Below are 18,828 nucleotides of genomic sequence, written 5' to 3' on the forward strand. Positions count from 1 at the left end.
GTGGGGAGGCTGGCGCACCCTGACTGTCCCCGGGCTGGCTCACCTCTCCCTTCTTCACGGTCATGGACTGCCGGCGGGGCGTGATCTCCTCGTTGATGCTGGACAGGAAGTTCTGTGAGATACGGAGGGCATCCTGCAGCAGAGGGTGGTCGGGGTGGCTGGAGGGCGTGTGCTTCAGCAAGTCCTGTGTCAGGCGAGGAGACTCAGGTCAGAGGGAGCCCAGCCCTGGCACCCACCACGGTGTGCAAACTGCAGACACAGGCCAGGCACACCCAGGACAGCTCTCCGACAGGCCGGGGCTAGGCGGGCAGTGCCTGCCGTGTACCATCCCATAAGCAGGTACTAAACCTAGACGGTGTTCCAAGTCCATGCTGTATGCAAGCTGCCAACAAGGGCTCCTGCTCTTGGGGTCGAGGGCAGGGTTTGTCCACCTCGGCCCATGACATTCTGAGCTGGACCATTCCTTGTGGTGGGGGCTGTCCTGTACACTGTAGGACATCAGCCCTCCCCAACCCCTGCCTCTACCCACTAGATGCTGGCACTCCTCCTCCTTGGCAGTTGGGATGAGAAACAAAGTCTCCGACATTGCTGCATGTCCTCTAGGGGGCAGAATTGGCTTTATCCAGGACCTCTGGTCTGTGCCAGCTCAGGAGAAAGCACCTGGCCTTCCCTGCTCCTCCTGCTTTAGAACAGGGACTAAACCTCTTTAGAATACAGATGGAAACACCGACTCCTTCTCCACTAGGAATGCAAGTAATTCGTGCGGAAGGTCAATAGCTCCTTGGTTCAGAAAAATGAACTCCCCTTAGCTTACAGATCTCCTCTGCTGAGATGAAATAAGCCTGGAGGAAAGCTCTGGTGCTCATGGTCCCAGAACCCCCATGCCACCTCTGAGTGGTTCTGGCTTCTTCCTGTCAGGACGCTTGGAGAGGGGACAGATAAAGGTCTCTGAGGCTCTGTTCAACAGGCCACCAGCCAGAACCTTCTACACCATGCCTCTCATCTCCCTCTTTATCAGAAGATAGTGAGGAATTATGAAATGTGCACTTAAGGGGCGCCTGGGAGGCTCAGTCATTAAGCGTCTGCCTTTGGCTCAGGTCATGATCCTGGGGTCCTGGAATAAAGATCCATATCAGGCTCCTTGCTTGGCTGGAAGCCTTCTTCTCCCTCTCCCTCATCCTGCTTATGTTCTCTCTCTCACTGTCTCTTAAGAAAGATCTTAAATAAAATCTTAAAAAAAAAAAAAGATTTAAGAAATGTGCACTCTAGGGAGCCTGTGTGGCTCAGTGGGTTAAGCCTCTGCCTTCGGCTCAGGTCATGATTTCAGGGTCCTGAGATTGAGCCCTACATCGGGCTCTCTGCTCAGTGGGGAGTCTGCTTCCCTGCCACTGCCTCTCTGTCTGCTTGTGATCTCTGCCTGTCAAATAAAAAAAAAAAAGTTCACTCAACAGAATACTACACAGCTTAAATTCTATGGGAAAGAGCTGTTTGGGCTGAAGTGGGACAATCTCCACCACATCCTATAAAAAAAAAAAGCAAAGTGTGGAATGATACATATAGCACGATGCCTTCTGTGTAATCAAAAAAGATGCTCACATATGTCGGTATGTGCATGAAAGAATTCCTGTGGTGGTGGTGGGGAGGAACCAGGAAAGGAAATGGAAACCTCATGCACTTAGGTGACTTGGTTGTAAATTAAAAAAAAAAAAAAAAAAAAAAAAAAAAGGCAGGGCGCCTGGGTGGCTCAGTGGGTTAAGCCTCTGCCTTTGGCTCAGGTCATGATCCCAGGGTCCTGGGATCGAGCCCCGCATCGGGCTCTCTGCTCAGCAGGGAGCCTGCTTCCCGCCACTTCCCGCCACCACCTGCCCCCCCCTCCGCCTACTTGTGATCTCTGTCTGTCAAATAAATAAATAAAATCTTTAAAAAAAAAAATGCATGTACAACTTGCTCTAAATGTAAGTGAAGAGGGTCACCTGGGCAGTAGTACTAGGGGCCAGTTTCATCTTCCCTGTTGCCTTCAGGAGCAGCCCCAGTGAGGTGGGCCCTCCCCATGCTCCCTCTCCCCAGGCTGGGAGGCAGCGGTCATCCTTGGGGCCCTGCAAGGCACTCTCAGTGCCCCGACCCCATCTCCTTGGAGGCCCTTCTTACTTGGGACAGGATGCTCCCACCTGGCACCTCCTCTTCAAGAGCACCCAGGCCCCCCTGTGAACCTGCTTTGTCCCCCCCTCACACCCCTGTGAGCCTCTCATTCTAACATCATCAATAAAGGTGTGTGGCAGGAACAGGGGTAAGGGGTGGGCAACACTGACGAACATCAGAAGCCAAGAACCCCAGGGTTGAGATGGTCCCAGGTGGGGGACTCACATGCAGGACCAGCGTGCTGCGGGTCACCCGGTCCACAGGCTTGTAGAGCAGGGCTGCAGAGAGATGGGCAGGGTGAGAGGTGGCCGTGCACGGAGAAAGCAGCCCCAGACCACCCGCCTGCCTGTCCTCGTGGGAAGGGCTTGGACAGAGAGAGCAGCCCTGGGAACCAATCCATAACCAGCGACAAGCACCAACTCAGAGCACCTAGAAGATGGAACCCATGGCTTTGAGCTTTCGGTCTGTGACATTAAATGCTGAGTGCAGAGCTACTGGTCAGAACCCAAGCTGACGTCCCTCCCCCTGGAGCTGGGGAGCCCATGAGCACCTGGTGCACATGGGCTGATGAGGGTCCCAATCATGGCAGGAGACCTGCTCTCTGGCCCGGAGGGTCTCCTGGGAGCAGACCAGCATGTTACTCACAATGCCTATCCCTGCGCAGTTTGGAGCCTCGACTTTGAGGACAGCAGAAACTTATTCAGGTGCCAACACAGTTCTTGGCTTTGTAAGTGTTTTCAGACACCTGGCCTCCAGCAGCACAAGAGCCCTGGCCAGCCTTGGCAGCCCCTACTTCTCCATCAGGAGAGCCCAGCCCATGACGGGCACAGATGCGCACGTGTGTCCTGACATATGTCATGTGCGTTTCCTCACGGGACTCCCACCACTACCGTAAGACATGCATCGTTAGCCCCATTTTACAGATGAGAAGCTGAGACTCAGAGCACGGTGAAGCTCTGCTTGGCAGAGCCAGGTCTGCTGTTTTCTGGAAGCGCAATTCTTCATGCTATCCTAACAACTGCAACCAAGAAGTGATCTATCAGTGCTGAGGCTGCTTTCCGCCCAGAGTGAAGAGGCTGGACGCACAGGTCTGAGGGAGCCTGACAGCTCTGGCTTTCTCCCTGCTTGGCCATGTAGGACCTGTGCTTCCAGCTCAGTTCCTTTCATTCTAAATCTGTCCTGTCACCTGAAAAACGGGAACATAAAGTCCTCCTTACAGGGCCGTTGGGGACAACATGATGACATTTTAAATGCCCAGCAGTGCCTGATTTAGGGGTGTCTGCAAACTCTCACCGTCCTTCCTGGTTGCTACTGGTGGGGGCAGGCTGGTCCTGACCATGTCCTTCACCACCCAGCACACCCAGTGCCGCTTTTCCCCTGTCTCCGCTCTCACTATTAGAAGTCTGGAACAGCAAAGTCACCGGAGGGTGACCCAACGGGGTGCCCTGTTTGCTTTTCTAGCAAATGCCCCATCGGCTCATGGCAGCTGCCCCCATGGGCAGCACGAAGAGGCCTCAGCCCAGAGAACTCACTTTCCAAAGAGTTCTTGGTCGTCTGATCCTTGGCATCCTTGTTGCTTCTGGCTCTTAGGTTCTGCAAAGAGAAAACACGTTTTTACACGGGACAACTGAGGCAGCACTGAAGTGGCAGCAAGTCCAGTGGCCAGGATCCCAGAAAACTCACCCTTCTTTCACTGCACAGAACCTTAGGGGAGGCAAGTCTTGGGGATGTGTGTGTGTCCTGGACCAAAGCACGAAATACAGGGTGGGCGGAACATAAGGCCTGCCCTGGGCACCATGGTTCACCTGGGATTGCTAGCATTCAGGGCCAGAGATCTGGATATGCTTACTGTGGGGGTCTGTCCTGGACATCACAGGACACGGGGCAGCACCCCAGGCCCCCCCTATAGCAGCAGCATGCCCCCTCCTGTTGTGACAATCAAAAATCCCCAGGCATTACTCAGTCGTCTGCTGAGGACAAAATCACCCCTGGTCAAGAGCCTCAGACATCCAGAAGCCTATAAAAACAAGGCAACCACAGTGTCCTTCCTTAAAGCACAGAATCGCTTTCTCAGAGAAGTTAAACAGTGTGCAACAGGCTGGAGGGCTGGAAAAGCACTCACCTCTGGAAATGGCCAGGGCAGGCCCCCTCACCGCTGAGACCCACGCTGGATTCCCCCTCCTCCCACCCTCTCCTGACTTCCCAAATGTACAGGCATACCTTGGGAGATCTCGTAGATTTGCTTCTGGACCACCACAAAGAAGGGAGTATTGCAAGAGAGCAAGACCAGTGAATTTTTTTTTGTTTTGTTTTCTAGGCCCTAGAAAAATTATCCATACAGTATACTACAATCTATTAAGTGTTCAAGAGCACTAGGTCTGAAAACAATGTACCTATCTTAATTAAAAAATACTTTATTGCTAAAGAATGCTAACTATCATCTGAGCTCTCAGGAAGTCATATCACCACTGTTCATCACCAAAAATAGAATAACAAGGGACGCCTGGGTGGCTCAGTTGGTTAAGCAGCTGCCTTCGGCTCAGGTCATGATCCCAGCGTCCTGGGATCGAGTCCCACATCGGGCTCCTTGCTCGGCGGGGAGCCTGCTTCTCCCTCTGCCTCTGCCTGCCATTCTGTCTGCCTGTGCTCGCTCTCTCTCCCTCTCTCTCTGACAAATAAATTAAAAAAAAAAAAAAAAAATAGAATAACAATGGAAAAGTTTGAAATGTTGCAAGAATTACCAAAATGTGACACAGCGAGCAAATGCTGTTGGAAAAATGGCACCAAGAGACTTGCTCAACAACAGACGGTTGCTGCAAACCTTCAGTCTGTAAAAAATGCAGTATCTGCAAAGTGCAATAAAGCAAGGCAGGCCTGTAGTTTCTAACGAACAGGCGCTATGGTCCCCAGGAGGAGAGCAGAGCTTTTTGGTGGGTAGGTCATGTTCTCCCACAACTGCATCAAGGCATCCTCGATTGGGTCCAACGTACCCAGAGCAACGAGGATGTATGATCCCTGTGTACCTGAAATCACCTCCAGGAAGAAGCTATGGTTAATCCCACTACCAGGCTGCTGAACAACAACGAAAACCAGCATGGGGACAGGAAGGGGCTCAGAAATGGCTTTCCCAACCTCTCGTGCTATAGTCCATGTCTCATGACTAAAAACGATGGTATTTACAGCTCACTGGGGCCAAACTCCACAATGCACTTCGATGCCTCTCTTGAGAGTTGAACGGTCCTCACCGTGATTATTCGTCTGTACGTCTGCCTCAGCAGTTCCCAAGGGGTGAGGGGGTGTGTGTGAGGGGGTGTGAGAGCAGAACACAAGCCCCTGCAAAACTCAGGGTCCATGCTCCCGTGAGCCTGGAGGAGCCCTCACACCATGTGCCCCTGGGCCGCACCATGCACACTATGCAGAGGTAGGTCCAGGAGTCCTGCTTCACAGAGACTTACACATTTGGCTTAATCCCACAGTTCTCAAACTTAACTTGACCCAGAGGTCCTTTGCCAGAACTCTATCTCTCGTGTGGGAGCTGGCATTCCATGAAATCCCAGCTTGGGCAACTCTAGTCTAAGTGGACGCTGCTCTGGCTCGTTTTCAGGATCAGGAGCAGATGAAGGGCCACCGCTCCACTGCTCCCCATCCTAGAGGTGACCATCCAGTCCCCACATCTGAGCTCCGATCCCTGGAGTGCAACCTCTCATGGCCTGCTGCTTGTTTCCTTTGGTTTAGTTTTGCTCTGTGTCTCTGAATCTCCTTCAAAAACACGGTGGAGAACCCAAGTGGATGCCACCTCCAAGGTACAAGCTTCACGGGGGGCCAGGGAAAGCTGTTTCCCTCCCAGCACCCCTGCCACAGCTCAGATTCCACCGGACCACGTGATGCCTGGGTGGTGTCTCACAATTGGTTCCTCCTTCCTCTATAGGAACCCGTCTGGGTGGACTTGAACTTGGCCCCCTTTAATTATAGCCTGCTCTTAAAGGATTAGGTCTCTAATTTGCCAAAGTCACTCTGGATTCTGCACCAACACCCCAGCTGTTAGGGGTGGTGGGCTTGCTAAGTGAATGAGCTGAAGAAAGGTATGGTCTCAATGCTCTAGGCAAAGCAGAGCAGAGAGGGAGGGACATCTGCAGCCAGCCTAGATAGAACCCTGGGTGCATGTAGCCTGTTACCAGCAGCACCAGGCAGGGAGTGCCTGCCCCCATAGGCTCTGGAGGAGCAGCATGGCACCCATTGCCACCATGAGATAATCAGCACCCACAATACCGCCCCCCCCCCCCATGACAAATTACAAAATAGCACAAAGCCCCCAGAACAAAGCCAGGTATGACAGTCAGGGTATGACTGTCTCTCAGCAAGGGAGACCCCACTCAGTACCTATTTCTAGTTTCCAATTATCTATCTTATGCTAATTTCTCTCATGGACTTTTTCCGCCCAGAATCCTTGCTTAGTGGAGGGAAGGCAAGTCAGAGCTCCGAGGAGCTGGAGCCATCACAAGTAATGACAGGCCCAGAAAGAGGAAAATGTCACCCAACTGCACAGGGCAGACAGAGGATGTGGAAAATCCCCTCCAGAGCCTGGAGAGGCTGGTGCTGCAGGTTCTGGTGCAGGGGTGGCCTGCTTGTCCTCTCTGAATCCGAAGTGCTCTCTAGAGGCCCCTCATGCTAACACTCCAGGGCTCAAGGTTTCAGTGCTTGTGGAGCTCCAGCCTGGAGCTTTCTTCAGTCCCACCGCCCTTATTAGTTGCTCAGCCTCCCCGGCAAGCGACATTCCTCAGAGGAACAGAGCACAGCATAGCTCCTAGGCTGCTCTCTAGTGACCAGGTGCCTCGTCAGTCCAGGACCCTCATATCCAGACCTCCACTAATGAGACAGAACTATGGACACTCATTACTGCACACAGATGGCACAAGAGAGTGTATGTCTGGGGCACTGAGCAGAGCCCCAGAATTGGGCCCTGGCCCCGGGGGACACAGGGCTCTTATAGGGCTGCTCCTCCTGTGTCCCCCATGCACAGGGCTGACAGAGCCAACCCAGAAGCCTCTGGAAACAGAACTTGGTCTGGTGTGCCTTGTTCTCGTGGGTCATGATGTACCAACGACCAGCCCACGTCCCACCCAGGGAAGGTGGAGGGGTACACCTGTCTGAACAGTGTCACGAGTACCTCAGAGATTTCTGCAAACTGAGCGTTGGCCTGACAGCACTTCTCAGCCGTTTCCATGGCAACTCCGTAGTTGTCTACGAAGGCTCGGTACACACCCAGCTGGCTGGCCTGCAGGGAGGAAGGAACAGAGTGTGGGACAGGTGCAGGGCAGGTGCCACTGCTTCTCATCTTTCTGAGAAATGGGCTTCTGTGCACAGCTCTGGAGAAAGCCCAGGGGCAGCAGACAGCATAGAGCTGCAGTCACCTCACCTCTTCCTTGCTGTCGCCTCCCACCTGCTTCCCCTCCCCACGCACTGAGCATGTTCCCCCTTCCAAGTGACACGTTGAGAAGTGACTCACAGCCCTGGGCAGGTAACGGCTCCCTTCCACAGCTGCTGATTCCTCCCACTCTACTCACTTACACGGTGCCACCGTCTAAAATGTAAGGCTGTCCCTGAGCGCGGATGAGAGTCTACATAGGTGGGGTGGGAAGGCACCTTCTCATTCTGGCTGCAGGAGGCCGTAGTGGACAGGGAGGTTGGCCCCCGGCCTGGGGTGGCCACAGTGCTCCACTCTTGTCCGATCCCTTCAGACACATAAGGCCCATGCAATCTAGCTGGCCTTGGAGAAGAGGGGCTCCCACTGTCTAGACATGAGCCCAGCCCAAACCTGGCAAGGGGTCCAGGTACCACAAGCCACACCTGGCATATGGGAGACGTGCTGGCTGCCAGCTGCAAGGCGAGAGACATTTTATTTTTTATTTTTTAAAATTATTTTTAAAAATTAACATACAATGTATTATTTGCCTCAGGGGTACAGGCCTGTGAATCATCAGTCTTATAGAATTCACAGCACTCTCCATAGCACATACCCTCTCCATTGTCCATCACCCAGCTACCCTATCCCTTCTCCCCAAGGCGAGAGGCATTTTGTCTTTTGTCAAATCAAAGGTATTAATAGAGGATCTCTTCACATACCCTCCTGATCAGATACCCAACTGAGTGACAACTTCCATGGGTGTGTGGGGGTGGGGGGGAAGCTGCCACCACCTCTGGGCCCCAGGTCACCTTCAGAGGCAGCTGAGGGAAAGCCAGCCCTCATCTTGTACCAGAACAGCCAGGCCTGGGGAGGGAAATGGAGGACCCCGGCGACCTGCTAGCCAGGATTTCCCACTGCAGACCAAGGGCTGGAAGCCTAAAGCTTTAGCTGATTCTGGTGTTTGTTCTGTGCTGAATCTGAATTTTGTTTCTATATGCATTTGCATTTATATTGAATTTTATGTTTCTTCAGATGACAGTCCCAGATGCTGGGTAAGCCCTTGGCATGGTCTGGTCTCTGGCTCTGCTCCCTGTGGGGGCTGCATGGAGGCCCGGCCTGGCCCCTCCTGCACAAATCACCCTGACTGGTCACTCCATCTCCAAGTGCCAATCAGGACAATAGTCAGACCCAGAGCACTTCCTTTTCTCCCTCCTCTGTGGCTCACTGAATTCCTCCCCCACAATGAAGACCTGCTTTAGGCACTGTACTGTCACCACAGCCGCAAATCACTCAGACACAGTGGGGCCAGCAGCAGGAGAGATACACAGTAAATAAGTCAACAAACACGTCATACAGCAGATGTCTGAGAACAGAGCTGGGGTTAAAAGCTATGGTGCTTTTTTTTTATCTGCTTCAGATAATGTGGTCAGGAGCCCTGAGGGGACATTACTGTCGACAGGCGTCACCTCAAAATTCCTACGTTGAAACCCTAACTCCCGGCACCTTAGAATGCGACTGTGTTTAGAGATAGGGCATAAGAGGCGATGAAGTTGTCAGGGCGGGTCCTAATCCGGTATGACTGGGGCTCTCATGAGAGATAAGTACACAGACCAAGGGACCCTCGTGAAGACACAGGGAGACTGCTGCCATCTGGAGCCAAGCAGAGAGGCCTCAGGAGAGACCAACCCTGCCAGTGCCTTGATCTCGGACTTCCAGCCTCCAGAACTGTGAGGAAATAGATTTCTGTTGTGCAAGCTGCCCAGACGAGCAGCCCTAGCAAACCGATATGAGGTCTAAGAGAGGAGAACCCCTTCCATTACTTCTTCTCCCTTTCCCAAAGGAGCTCGCATCTTCCATGTGGCTTTTGCCAAATGCTAAGCAATCTAATCTCACACTTTCAGCCAACCCAAAACGGAGCCAGACCAGTAATGGGATCGATGGCGATCATGTGCCTCCTGATACGAGGCACTGAGGACACAGCATCACTGCTGTGGTTTATTCAGTTTTTGCTAGAAACGCAGAACCTGAATCTATTCCTGAGGAAACCTCAGACAAGCCCAAACTGGCCAGTACCCTTCAAAAAAATGTCAAGGCCATGAAAGACAAGCAAAGGCCAAGGAACTTGTATAGCCCGAAGAAAACAAAAGAGATGTGAACACTGAGTCCATCTTGTGAGCTCAGATTGGATCCTGAATCAGAGAACGCAGGCGGCTACAAAGAACGTGATGGGGGCGCCTGGGTGGGGCAGTCTGTGAAGCCTTCGACTCTTGATTTTGGCTCAGGTCATGATCTCAGTGTCCAGAGATAGAGCCTCATGTTGGGCTCTGTGCTCAGTGTGGAGCCTGCTTGAGATTCTCTCTCCCTCTCCCCTACCCCTCCCACTCGTGCTCTCTCTCTCAAATAAATAAATGAATATTAAAAAAAAAAAAAAAAAAAAAAAACAAAGAACACGATGGCTAACTTGGGAGAAGTCTGCATATGGACTGCGACAAAGTAACAGTGCCTCACCACTGTGGAAGTTCCTGAATTTGATCATTGTACTCTGTGGTTATGGAAGAGCTTGTCTTTGTTTTTATCAAATACACAATGACGTATTTGGGGTAAAATGGCAGATCTATCTGCAAGCTATTTTCAAACTATTCAGGACACGCATGTGTGCGTGTGTGTGTGTGTGTGTGCACACCTATATAAAAATGAGAGAGGAAAAGATAAAACAAACTTGGCAAAATATTACCAGTGGTGGCTCTGGCACATGGGAGTTCTTGAACTATTTGTGCACCTCTCTGGAAGCTGGAAATTATTAGAAAAACAAAAGAGTAGCCTGACAAAATTTGAGCCAGGAACAGACCCCAAGCAGTGGCACTAAACCCATCCATTCCCGCAGGAAGGGGAAGCAGGCTCACAAATCCCAGGGCGGAGGGGAGGTGCCACGGCTGGGGCAGGGCATCACAGGCTCCTTCTGTCCCAAGACTTACCCAGCAGGGGAGCTTACTGGGGTGACACGGAGCTGACCCCGCCGTGCCGTCAGAAAGGGACAAGGGTGCCCCTACACCCAGCTGGGCAGCACACATGAACACTCTTCATGGGCCTGGTTCCCGGGACGTGACATCCCGTGGCCGCCCCACCTCTCTCCCTAGTCTGCTGCAGCGTCTGACCCACAAAGGTGGCTCAAGGACACCGGGGAAACCAGAGGAAACTTCCCAAATTCTGGTGTTCATCGGACTATGTCAATTTGAAAGACAAGTTTCTGAGCGATGTCAGAATGTTATTTGGGAAAGCGTGTTGGGTGCAGTTTCTTCTCAACAACATGATTCTCGAGTTCTCAGGAGGGATGCAGGCTGGGCCAAATCTACTAGGTTTAAACCTGTGGACACTGTACACAGAGAGAAACAGGGGAGGGGGCACTTCGGAGATGGTGGGGCTACATCAACATGGCCTCCCATTTTCTGGCCAGAGGAAGAAGGGTCTCATGTGGTAGGAATCTGAATAAAAAAAGTGAAAAGTTTCCTGTGTTTCTTACATCTTCGCTCTGGCCTGGAGTCCGAGGTGTCTGCAGCCCAGGGCAGTGGAGAGAGGGGACTGCCAACAGGAAGGCCACACCTTGGAGCAAAACACTCAAGCCCAGGTGTGAGCCAAGGCAAGGACTGGGTCCTGACCATCTGGGAGTCTGGGCAGCCCAGTGGGGGTATGCTCTGCCTATGACCTTGGGCTACCTCTACCCCTGGAGGACTGGTTTCCCTTGGGAGGGGGAAGGCTCCAGGTCAAAAGCATGTGCTCAGGGGGCCCAGACTGGACTCAGCTCAGGTTAGGGATCCTCAGAGGGAGAACCTCCGTCACAGGGGTCTGCCTGGCACCTGCCTTCAGTGACACTCCCAGGACAGCTGCTGGGCTCTCCTACCCAGATGCCCCTCTTCCACAGCCTCCTCCTGGAAAGACTGACTGGCTCCATGCATCAGACCCGCAAAGGAGGCAAGGGCTCCTTTCCACACATGTTGGAACCACACATGTTGGAAGACAGACACTGATTGGACAGCTCTCATCTGAGTTTTCTCCTTCCTCCCACAAGTGCCTTAACTGTTTCCTCCCACTGGACAAGTTTTACCTGACCCACGTCTTGGTTGAAGAAGCACTTTGAGCCAATTCTTGTCCCAGATGCGGCCTGGCTTGTGACAACCTCTTTCATCTGATTGCTAGGTTTTATAGGTCCCACTGAGTTTTTAAAAGCTATATCCTTGGTTTCTTGGATCCTGTAGTCAGCAGAGGGCCACAGAGGCCCTTGACCTGCCTTCACAGTAGGCCCTTTCTGTCCTGAGAGGGTGCTTCTGCCTCTGGGACCTGAACCAGGACCCACAGCCACCTCTGCCAAAAAGATTCCTCATCCATACGGGCTCAGTAAGCCCTTTCAGAAATATTTCTTCTGTCATCCAGCCAGCATCACCTGTGTCCTTCAGGTTATGGCCCCTGAAGGCAGCAGGAAAAGCACTCCTTTTGGAGATAACCCGATGTTTCAGTCCCAGCAAGTTACCCACAGTTCCTCTATCTTCTCACCCCCACAGTGGTAAGGATAGGAGCTGCCTTATCTGGCTGCCTTAGCTCAGGTGGGATGGGTACCACTCCTCGCACCCCACTACTTGGAGTCAGACCGCCTTTCATTGCGAGGCTGTGCCTGGGTCCAGGCTCTGCAGTCACAAACCACCTGACCGGAAGAACCAGTCCTGATTTCTACAAGCTATGAGGGTGTCATGCTCAAAGTTAGTGTCAAATCGCCTCCGGGTTCTGAAAACAGCCGGTGGTAGGAGCTAAGGGTCACACAGCGGCTGGTCTCCCAGCCCCACCCCAACCCTCCAGGGCCCTCCTTCAGGCTCTAGGGCCACTTTTTCCACTGCTTTAATATTTACTGACCATGTCTCTCCTCCATAGGCCACTTTTAAAAAAAAAATCTCCAGGGGCGCCTGGCTGGCTCAGTCGGTACAGCATGTGACTCTTGATCTTGGGGTCATGAGTTCAAGGCCCATGTTGGGTGTGGAGTCTACTTAAAATAAGGGTTCTGTGTCCCAGAGCCCTTGGCAACACACACCAGCAGGTCAAGGCAGAGGCTTGACCCCTGCAGAGCCGTGAACTCCGGGAAGGCGGCTGTGCACCTGTTCCGAGTCACTCACCAGCTTCTGGAAGAGATCACCCACTCGCTGCTGGTGGCTCCACTGCTGCACGCGGGGGGAGAGCCCATCATAGAACTCCTTGTGGATCTCGTAGAGCTCAGGCACTTTGAAGAAGATGGTCTCGATCTGCTGGCTCGTCAGCACAGGCTGAGAGGTGGTGGCTGCAGCCTTCAGAGGCTTCATGGGCTGGAAGAGGGCGCAGGAGAGGCAGCAAAGGTGACCCGTGAGGGTGGCACTGATGAGAGGGCTCACCATTTTTCAGGTGCATGGTACGACCACAGAAAATCATGGTTATGTGCCATATGAGCTTTTCTTTTTAAATTCCGACTAAAAATAAAAATTCAAAGCCAGCTTGCTTTGGCACCTGTCTTACACTTGTGTCCACCACCCCACGGGGAGGTCCAGCTTCTACAGAGGTGGAATGACCCTCCAGGGAGGGTGGGCCGCCTTCTGACTGGTGCCCTGGGGTCTGGGACCTGGCTCAGCCCCTACTCCCTCCTCACCAGCAGCAGGGCCTCCAGGTGGCTCAGGTAGGTCTCCTCGCTAGCCAGGATTCCAGACAGGACCCATTTCCTCATTTCCATGCCCTTTTCCAAGTCCAGCTCGCTCTGCAGGAGAAACAGACTAAGGTTAGACCTGGGGGATGACGCCTGAGGTGGCCCCTCTCAAAGAGGAAGGCCTGTTTATTAACAGCCTAAGGCCAAGCCTCTGGGAAAGTCTCTGTGGGGAAATAAAGGGAGGCATGGGAGCCTTGCCAAGCCCACCACTCGCTCATGGCGACTGTAAATTCTGGAGGGTCACCCAGCAAAGCTGAGGGCCACCCTTGGTCTGACAATGGGAAACAGGCAGTGTGAAGTGGAACAGTCAGGGCAAGGCCCCCCGCTCTGTGGTACTTTGTCACAGTGGCCCAGTAACCCAACACCAATGCTGATGCCAAAGGCAATGAAGTCTACTCTGTGACTTCCTGCCCACTCCCCCCAATGCATTCCCCGACCCCCAGCAAGGGACTCGGTATCAGAGACGGGCTGTGTCCACAGCCCGCCCATGTTCTGATGGGCCCCACTGTAGTCCACAGAAAGTGACAGACATCCCTGCCTGTTCTGCCACCAGTTTCCCACCTGCGGATGAACATGAGCAACCACACCGCGGCAGCCCCTGGGTGTAGAACCAGAGGGTTATCCCTGCGGTCCACTTTCCCAAACCACTCTGGGGAGATCAATGATCTGGGGCAGGCTCCTGACTCGGCCCTGCTGACATCCAGGGCTGAAGGATTCTGTTTTGGATGCTGGGGGGCCTTGTAGGGTGCTGGGCAGCATCCCCTCCTACCCCTGGCTGGGACAGCCACAAATGTCTGCAGATGTTGCTACATGTCCTCTGGGGCCAAATCGCCTCTACGTGAGAACCACTGGGTTCCAGGAAGGACCTAAAGCCAGCTCAAGCTTCATGGTGTCTCTAAAAAGCCTAGAATCAGAACCCCCCCAGCATAGCCCCTCCGTGTGCCCCCAACCCTGCTGCCCCTTCCACTTCCCTGGCCTGGCAGAAGAGAGGCACTGTGTGGTATAGATGGCTGGCCCAGGGCGAAGCACCCCGGGACAGGAGTTGGGGGACAGGGCCACAGAGCAAGGCCTGCCCGGGGAGCACCATGGTCTTAGGCAACTGTGCCCCTGCCCTGGGCATCAGCTACCTGGGTGTAAATTGGGGAAGGAAGGCCTGATCCCCAAGCCCCATCTGCTTCTGCTTTCTGGGTCCCTGGGGCTTGTATCACATCCTCACTGCCCACTTGGACCATCCCAAAAGTCTTCCTGAACCAGCACTTTGCTCTGGGAATCCCTTAGTGTGCATGAGCTAGGTGCCTGCATATGTGTGTACATGTGTGCACGCCCAAGTGTGTATGTGGACTCAAGCATGTGTAGGGGGCAGCTGCCATGATCATGGCTAAGCATCACTCCAGGAAAAGAACACTCAGGTCCCGTCCCACTCAGAAGGCCCTCTCCCCCAGGGCACACTAGGCAGTGGCTCCACAGGCAGAAAGCTCCAGGGCATGCCGTGCCTGATCTTGGAACTTCCTGTGCCAGCATAGTGCCTGGAACACACAGGTGCTCCGGGAAGACACAATGAACATACACACCCACAAAGGGATCCAGAACTCCTGCCTGGGGCCTCCTTCGGGCTGTATCTCTGAGAAGCTCTGAGTGCTCCTTCTGGAACCCCTGTGTGTTTGACAAGCCAGTGCCAGGATCCAGAACTGTCAGCTTAGCCCGTTCCAGGGCCTGGGGTGCAGCACGCGGTGCACGGACATGCAGGGTAGGGGACCCTGACACCTCTTTTCATCTCAGCCCACTGAGGTCACAACATGAATGGGGGCAGCATGCTGGAGAAGCAGCTCTCAGCTACCCCTGAACATGCTTCCCACCGTGTCCAGGTGCCATTTGTGCCCCAAACAAGGGAAGATGTAGAGGTGAAGGGGACAGCGGGCTCTTTGAGCAGCAGCAGGCGCCCACCCTGCCCTGCTGTGTCCTAAGGAACAAACCTGCTACTGTGAGCACGGTGGGGGTGTGGTGGGCGGGGGGGGGGGATACGGGACACGGAAGAGCCCCACCCAGCACGAGATGCCGGTGCTCACGTGGGTGGCAGTGTGTCTCATTCCCACCCACACAATTTGGAAAGCTGGGAGGAAAAAGAGTGCAGGCAGGATGGCGCCAACACCAGCTCTCCCCGTTCCGAAGGGTGTGGTCAGCTCAGGGGACCATCTGGGCTGGGGAATGTGCTGGACTGGGGAGAAGACATGGGTGCAGACACCTCTCTGTGGACCAGGAATCATCTCCTGAGCTCTGGCACGGGGCTGGGGGCTGACAAGGATGGCTCAGAAGCCAGCCAACTGCACCTTAAAGGAAAGGGCAGGAAAGAAACACAGAAGATGAGGGAACAAAGGGCAAGTCCAAGGCCAGGGTTATTTATAACCCTGCTCTGGGCTCGTGCCAGTTCTGGAAAGGGCACATGAATCCAGTCAGGACCATGATGGTAGGGAGATCTTGGTGGAGAGGAAGCCAGACGAGAAGGGCAGCTGGAAAAAGGCAGTGGCCAGCTGGAAGGCTGGCCTTGTGCTTCTGCCGGGGAGGGGGTAGGGGGTAGAGAAGGGAACAAGCCACACAGATCTGGGGCCAAAAGAGCGGATAAAAACAAACTGGGCATGACAAGGGGGAAAAGGCTGACAGAGGGACCTGGGTGAAGAGAACCACCACCAGATTCACAAGGTCAGGAGCTGGAACTGAGTGGCAGGAGTATGGATGGCAGGGCAGAATTCAGGGAATACACTTTACCCCCAGCCCCAACGTGGCGGGGGTGGGGGCAGGGTGATCAGGGTATAAAACCCCGGCTGTGGAAGGGATGGACTGCTCCCAGCTGGGAACTGGAAGCCAGTTTGCTGGACAAAGGGACACTTGTCTTTCTCTCTGGCAGGGGCCATGCCTTCACTGGCAACAGGGCTGGCAGTCGTCCTGGAGCCCAGCCAGCAGAGGGCCAGTGGCTGGCCTCTGCGTAAAACCCGAGCTTGGGGAGCCCCAGAGTCCTCTGAAGAAAGAGTGCCAACATCCAGTATGATTTGTGCCTGCCCCTGGATAAACCACCCTGCGAGGGCTCTCAGGAGGAAGAGGACAGGTGGGTTGGCCAAACTCCTGCTGTCCCCAGCTCTGCCGGGAGGACAGGTGTGAGCAAACAGTATCCCTGGATAAGCCAGGACCCAGAGCTGGGCAGTGCGGCCAAGATGAGCCACAGGAGTGCAGGCATGACTTATCCTCCTGTGCTTGATGCAAAGCCTCGCTGAGCACCCATGCAATCGAAGCATGATTTGAACCACTGACCTAACCACTGAATCACAAAAGTGAATGGACTTGTGGTTGCTCAGATGAAAGCTCAAGTCAGAGTTACAACTTCTGTTCCATGAGTGCAACGGGTGACCAGATACACTCAGTATGGTGATGGCCGGTAGCAAAATTACAGAGCAGGTCAGTCCGTCTTCAAACACTCCTAAGCCAGCCAGCATTTACCTCCTTTATAAAAAATGCAAATATGACTTCTGAGTAGGAGTGACTGATTGAACATGTGTGTTTACTTTGGCTTCCTTCTTTAAAAAAAAAAAAAAAAAAATCAACCCCACCCCCCCACCCCCAGCCAAAAACAAAACAAAACCCTCAAAGGGTCCACGGGCACGGCCGCTTCTGCAAAGCAACAGTACACAAGTGTGTATCTGTTTTCTCAGCCCCAATACGCCCACGAGAAGCCCCTGGCTGGTGGCCCATCCAGCTTCACCACTCCCTGAAGTGTCCCTGAACATGAGAAGTGTGGGCTGAGGTGTTATCAGCCCCTTCATGCTGAGGTCTAGTGCTTCCGGGCCTACCCCTTGCTGGTACCCTGCGGATAGGACTTGGCAGGTCATTGTGGGAGCAGAGTCGCACAGTGTGTCCCAGAGCCCAGTGGGCAGGGGCTGCTGGACAATGTTGGCTCCCCTCTCTGCGCCTCGATGTCGCCCCTTATAAACAAATAGAAGGGATGATGTCGGGACTCTCCCGAGGACCCCAGGAAGGACTGGCTGTGCTGACGTGGCAAACCATGGGCCCTGCTTCCTCAGGCCACAGGATGGCAGCTGGGGATGACGCCAGACCCTCACCCCTCTCCCTGACACTGCTGAAGGAAGGTTACTTGCTAGCCCACAGCTCTGTGCATAGCTTCCAGGAGTGTCCATGACACGGCCTCAGGTCAGTAATGCCAGCTTTGCCCTCCTAGGGGAGAGAAGCAGTGGTCATCAAAATGGCCTACTGCTATTCTTCCTAGCAACCCCAAAGGGCTTGCTAACACATATCCCCACCTGGCCATGAAGAAATGGTGGATGTGTGCCTCGCGGCTCTTGCCTGGGGGGGCAGCCTGCCCTCTCCTGTAGCTTCTGTCCCCATCTGGGATCACACAGTCATCACTCAAGGAAGAAATAGCTTGGTCAAGATGGGGAGGTACCTCAGAAAGCCCAGGGCTGGAGAAAGTCATAGGTAACCTTGGTCACTAGTACCCACATAATGTGGCCTGGATACTTCCCACAGCACCCCAGGCAAGGTGGTTCCTGGCCTCTGCTGACTCCCTACCTTCCTCTGGGGGCAGGCGTTCATAGAACAGACCTGTTATCCAGGAGTTCACTGAGAAGGGTCCCTAGAAGGGACTGAGCTCAAGCTCAGCAGAGGGAGAGGAACACCCCCTGGGAGGGTAGGGAAAGTTGAGCAGGGATTCCCCTGAACCCAGCTGGTTGGGATAGGGAACCTGGGGTCTCAAGACTAGCATGCTGGCTGTGGGCGCTAGAAAGTGACAGCTGTCTTCTTTGAACCAAAAATAAAAAATTAAAGAAGAAAGTCTTATTGTCCGGGCACTGCATGGGCAAGGAAACCAGTAAGTCAAAACCATGTCTATCTCCAGGGCAGTGGAAGGTGCCTCCAAGCACCTAACCAGAGGGCTTCTGGAACAAGGCTACACAGCCCTTTTCCAATTAAATTCCCATCTTATCACCTCACACCCTTTAGGATAACCACTATCAAAAAAACAGAAAATAAGTACTGGCAAGGATGTAGAGAAACCACGACTCTTGTGTGCTGTTGCTGGGAGGCACAGATGTGAGACATGTCTATGGGCTCCCATGGGGGCGCCCAAAGAGGGAGAAGGCACTGGGATCTGGACAGGCTCCACCGTAGATAAGCCCCTGAACTGTGGCTAAAAGGTGAGGGCAGAACTCCAAGTCAGTGTAGATGAGGTCTGAAAGCAGGAGCCTGGTGGGGGCGGACAGCCAAGCCGCATGGAGTCTGGGGCACAGGGAGGGCAGATCAGCCTCCTGGAGCAGCCTCATCCCAAGTTCAGGACTCAGCCTACTTATTCAGGACCAGAAAGATCCCCATCTGTACCAGATCATGCTTGTGAAGCAGGAAGCAAGGGAGTGCACTGATAAAGGCAAGGTGGTTACACGAGTGTCATCTGAGGAACTCAGGAAGGCTTCGAAGCTGGTAGCTGTGTGACTCTGAGCAAGTAACTTTGCCCCTCTGAACCTCAGTTTCCTAATCTGTAAAACAGCAAAACCAGACGTTGGATAAAAAG

At 53.7% G+C, this 18,828-nt stretch overlaps 1 protein-coding gene across 1 annotated transcript in view; it reads right to left on the reverse strand.

Moving 5' to 3' along the window:
- BCR (BCR activator of RhoGEF and GTPase) overlaps positions 1 to 18,828 on the reverse strand; it is a 124,973-nt gene that overhangs the window by 42,030 nt on the left and 64,115 nt on the right. The window contains 6 exon segments of the mRNA XM_047696930.1: positions 44 to 184; positions 2,365 to 2,417; positions 3,672 to 3,732; positions 7,307 to 7,414; positions 12,703 to 12,888; positions 13,206 to 13,310. Coding sequence (XP_047552886.1) covers positions 44 to 184; positions 2,365 to 2,417; positions 3,672 to 3,732; positions 7,307 to 7,414; positions 12,703 to 12,888; positions 13,206 to 13,310 — 654 coding nt within the window.

The sequence above is a fragment of the Lutra lutra genome, chromosome 12 (genome assembly GCF_902655055.1).
Source record: "Lutra lutra chromosome 12, mLutLut1.2, whole genome shotgun sequence".
Classification (NCBI taxonomy): domain Eukaryota; kingdom Metazoa; phylum Chordata; class Mammalia; order Carnivora; family Mustelidae; genus Lutra; species Lutra lutra.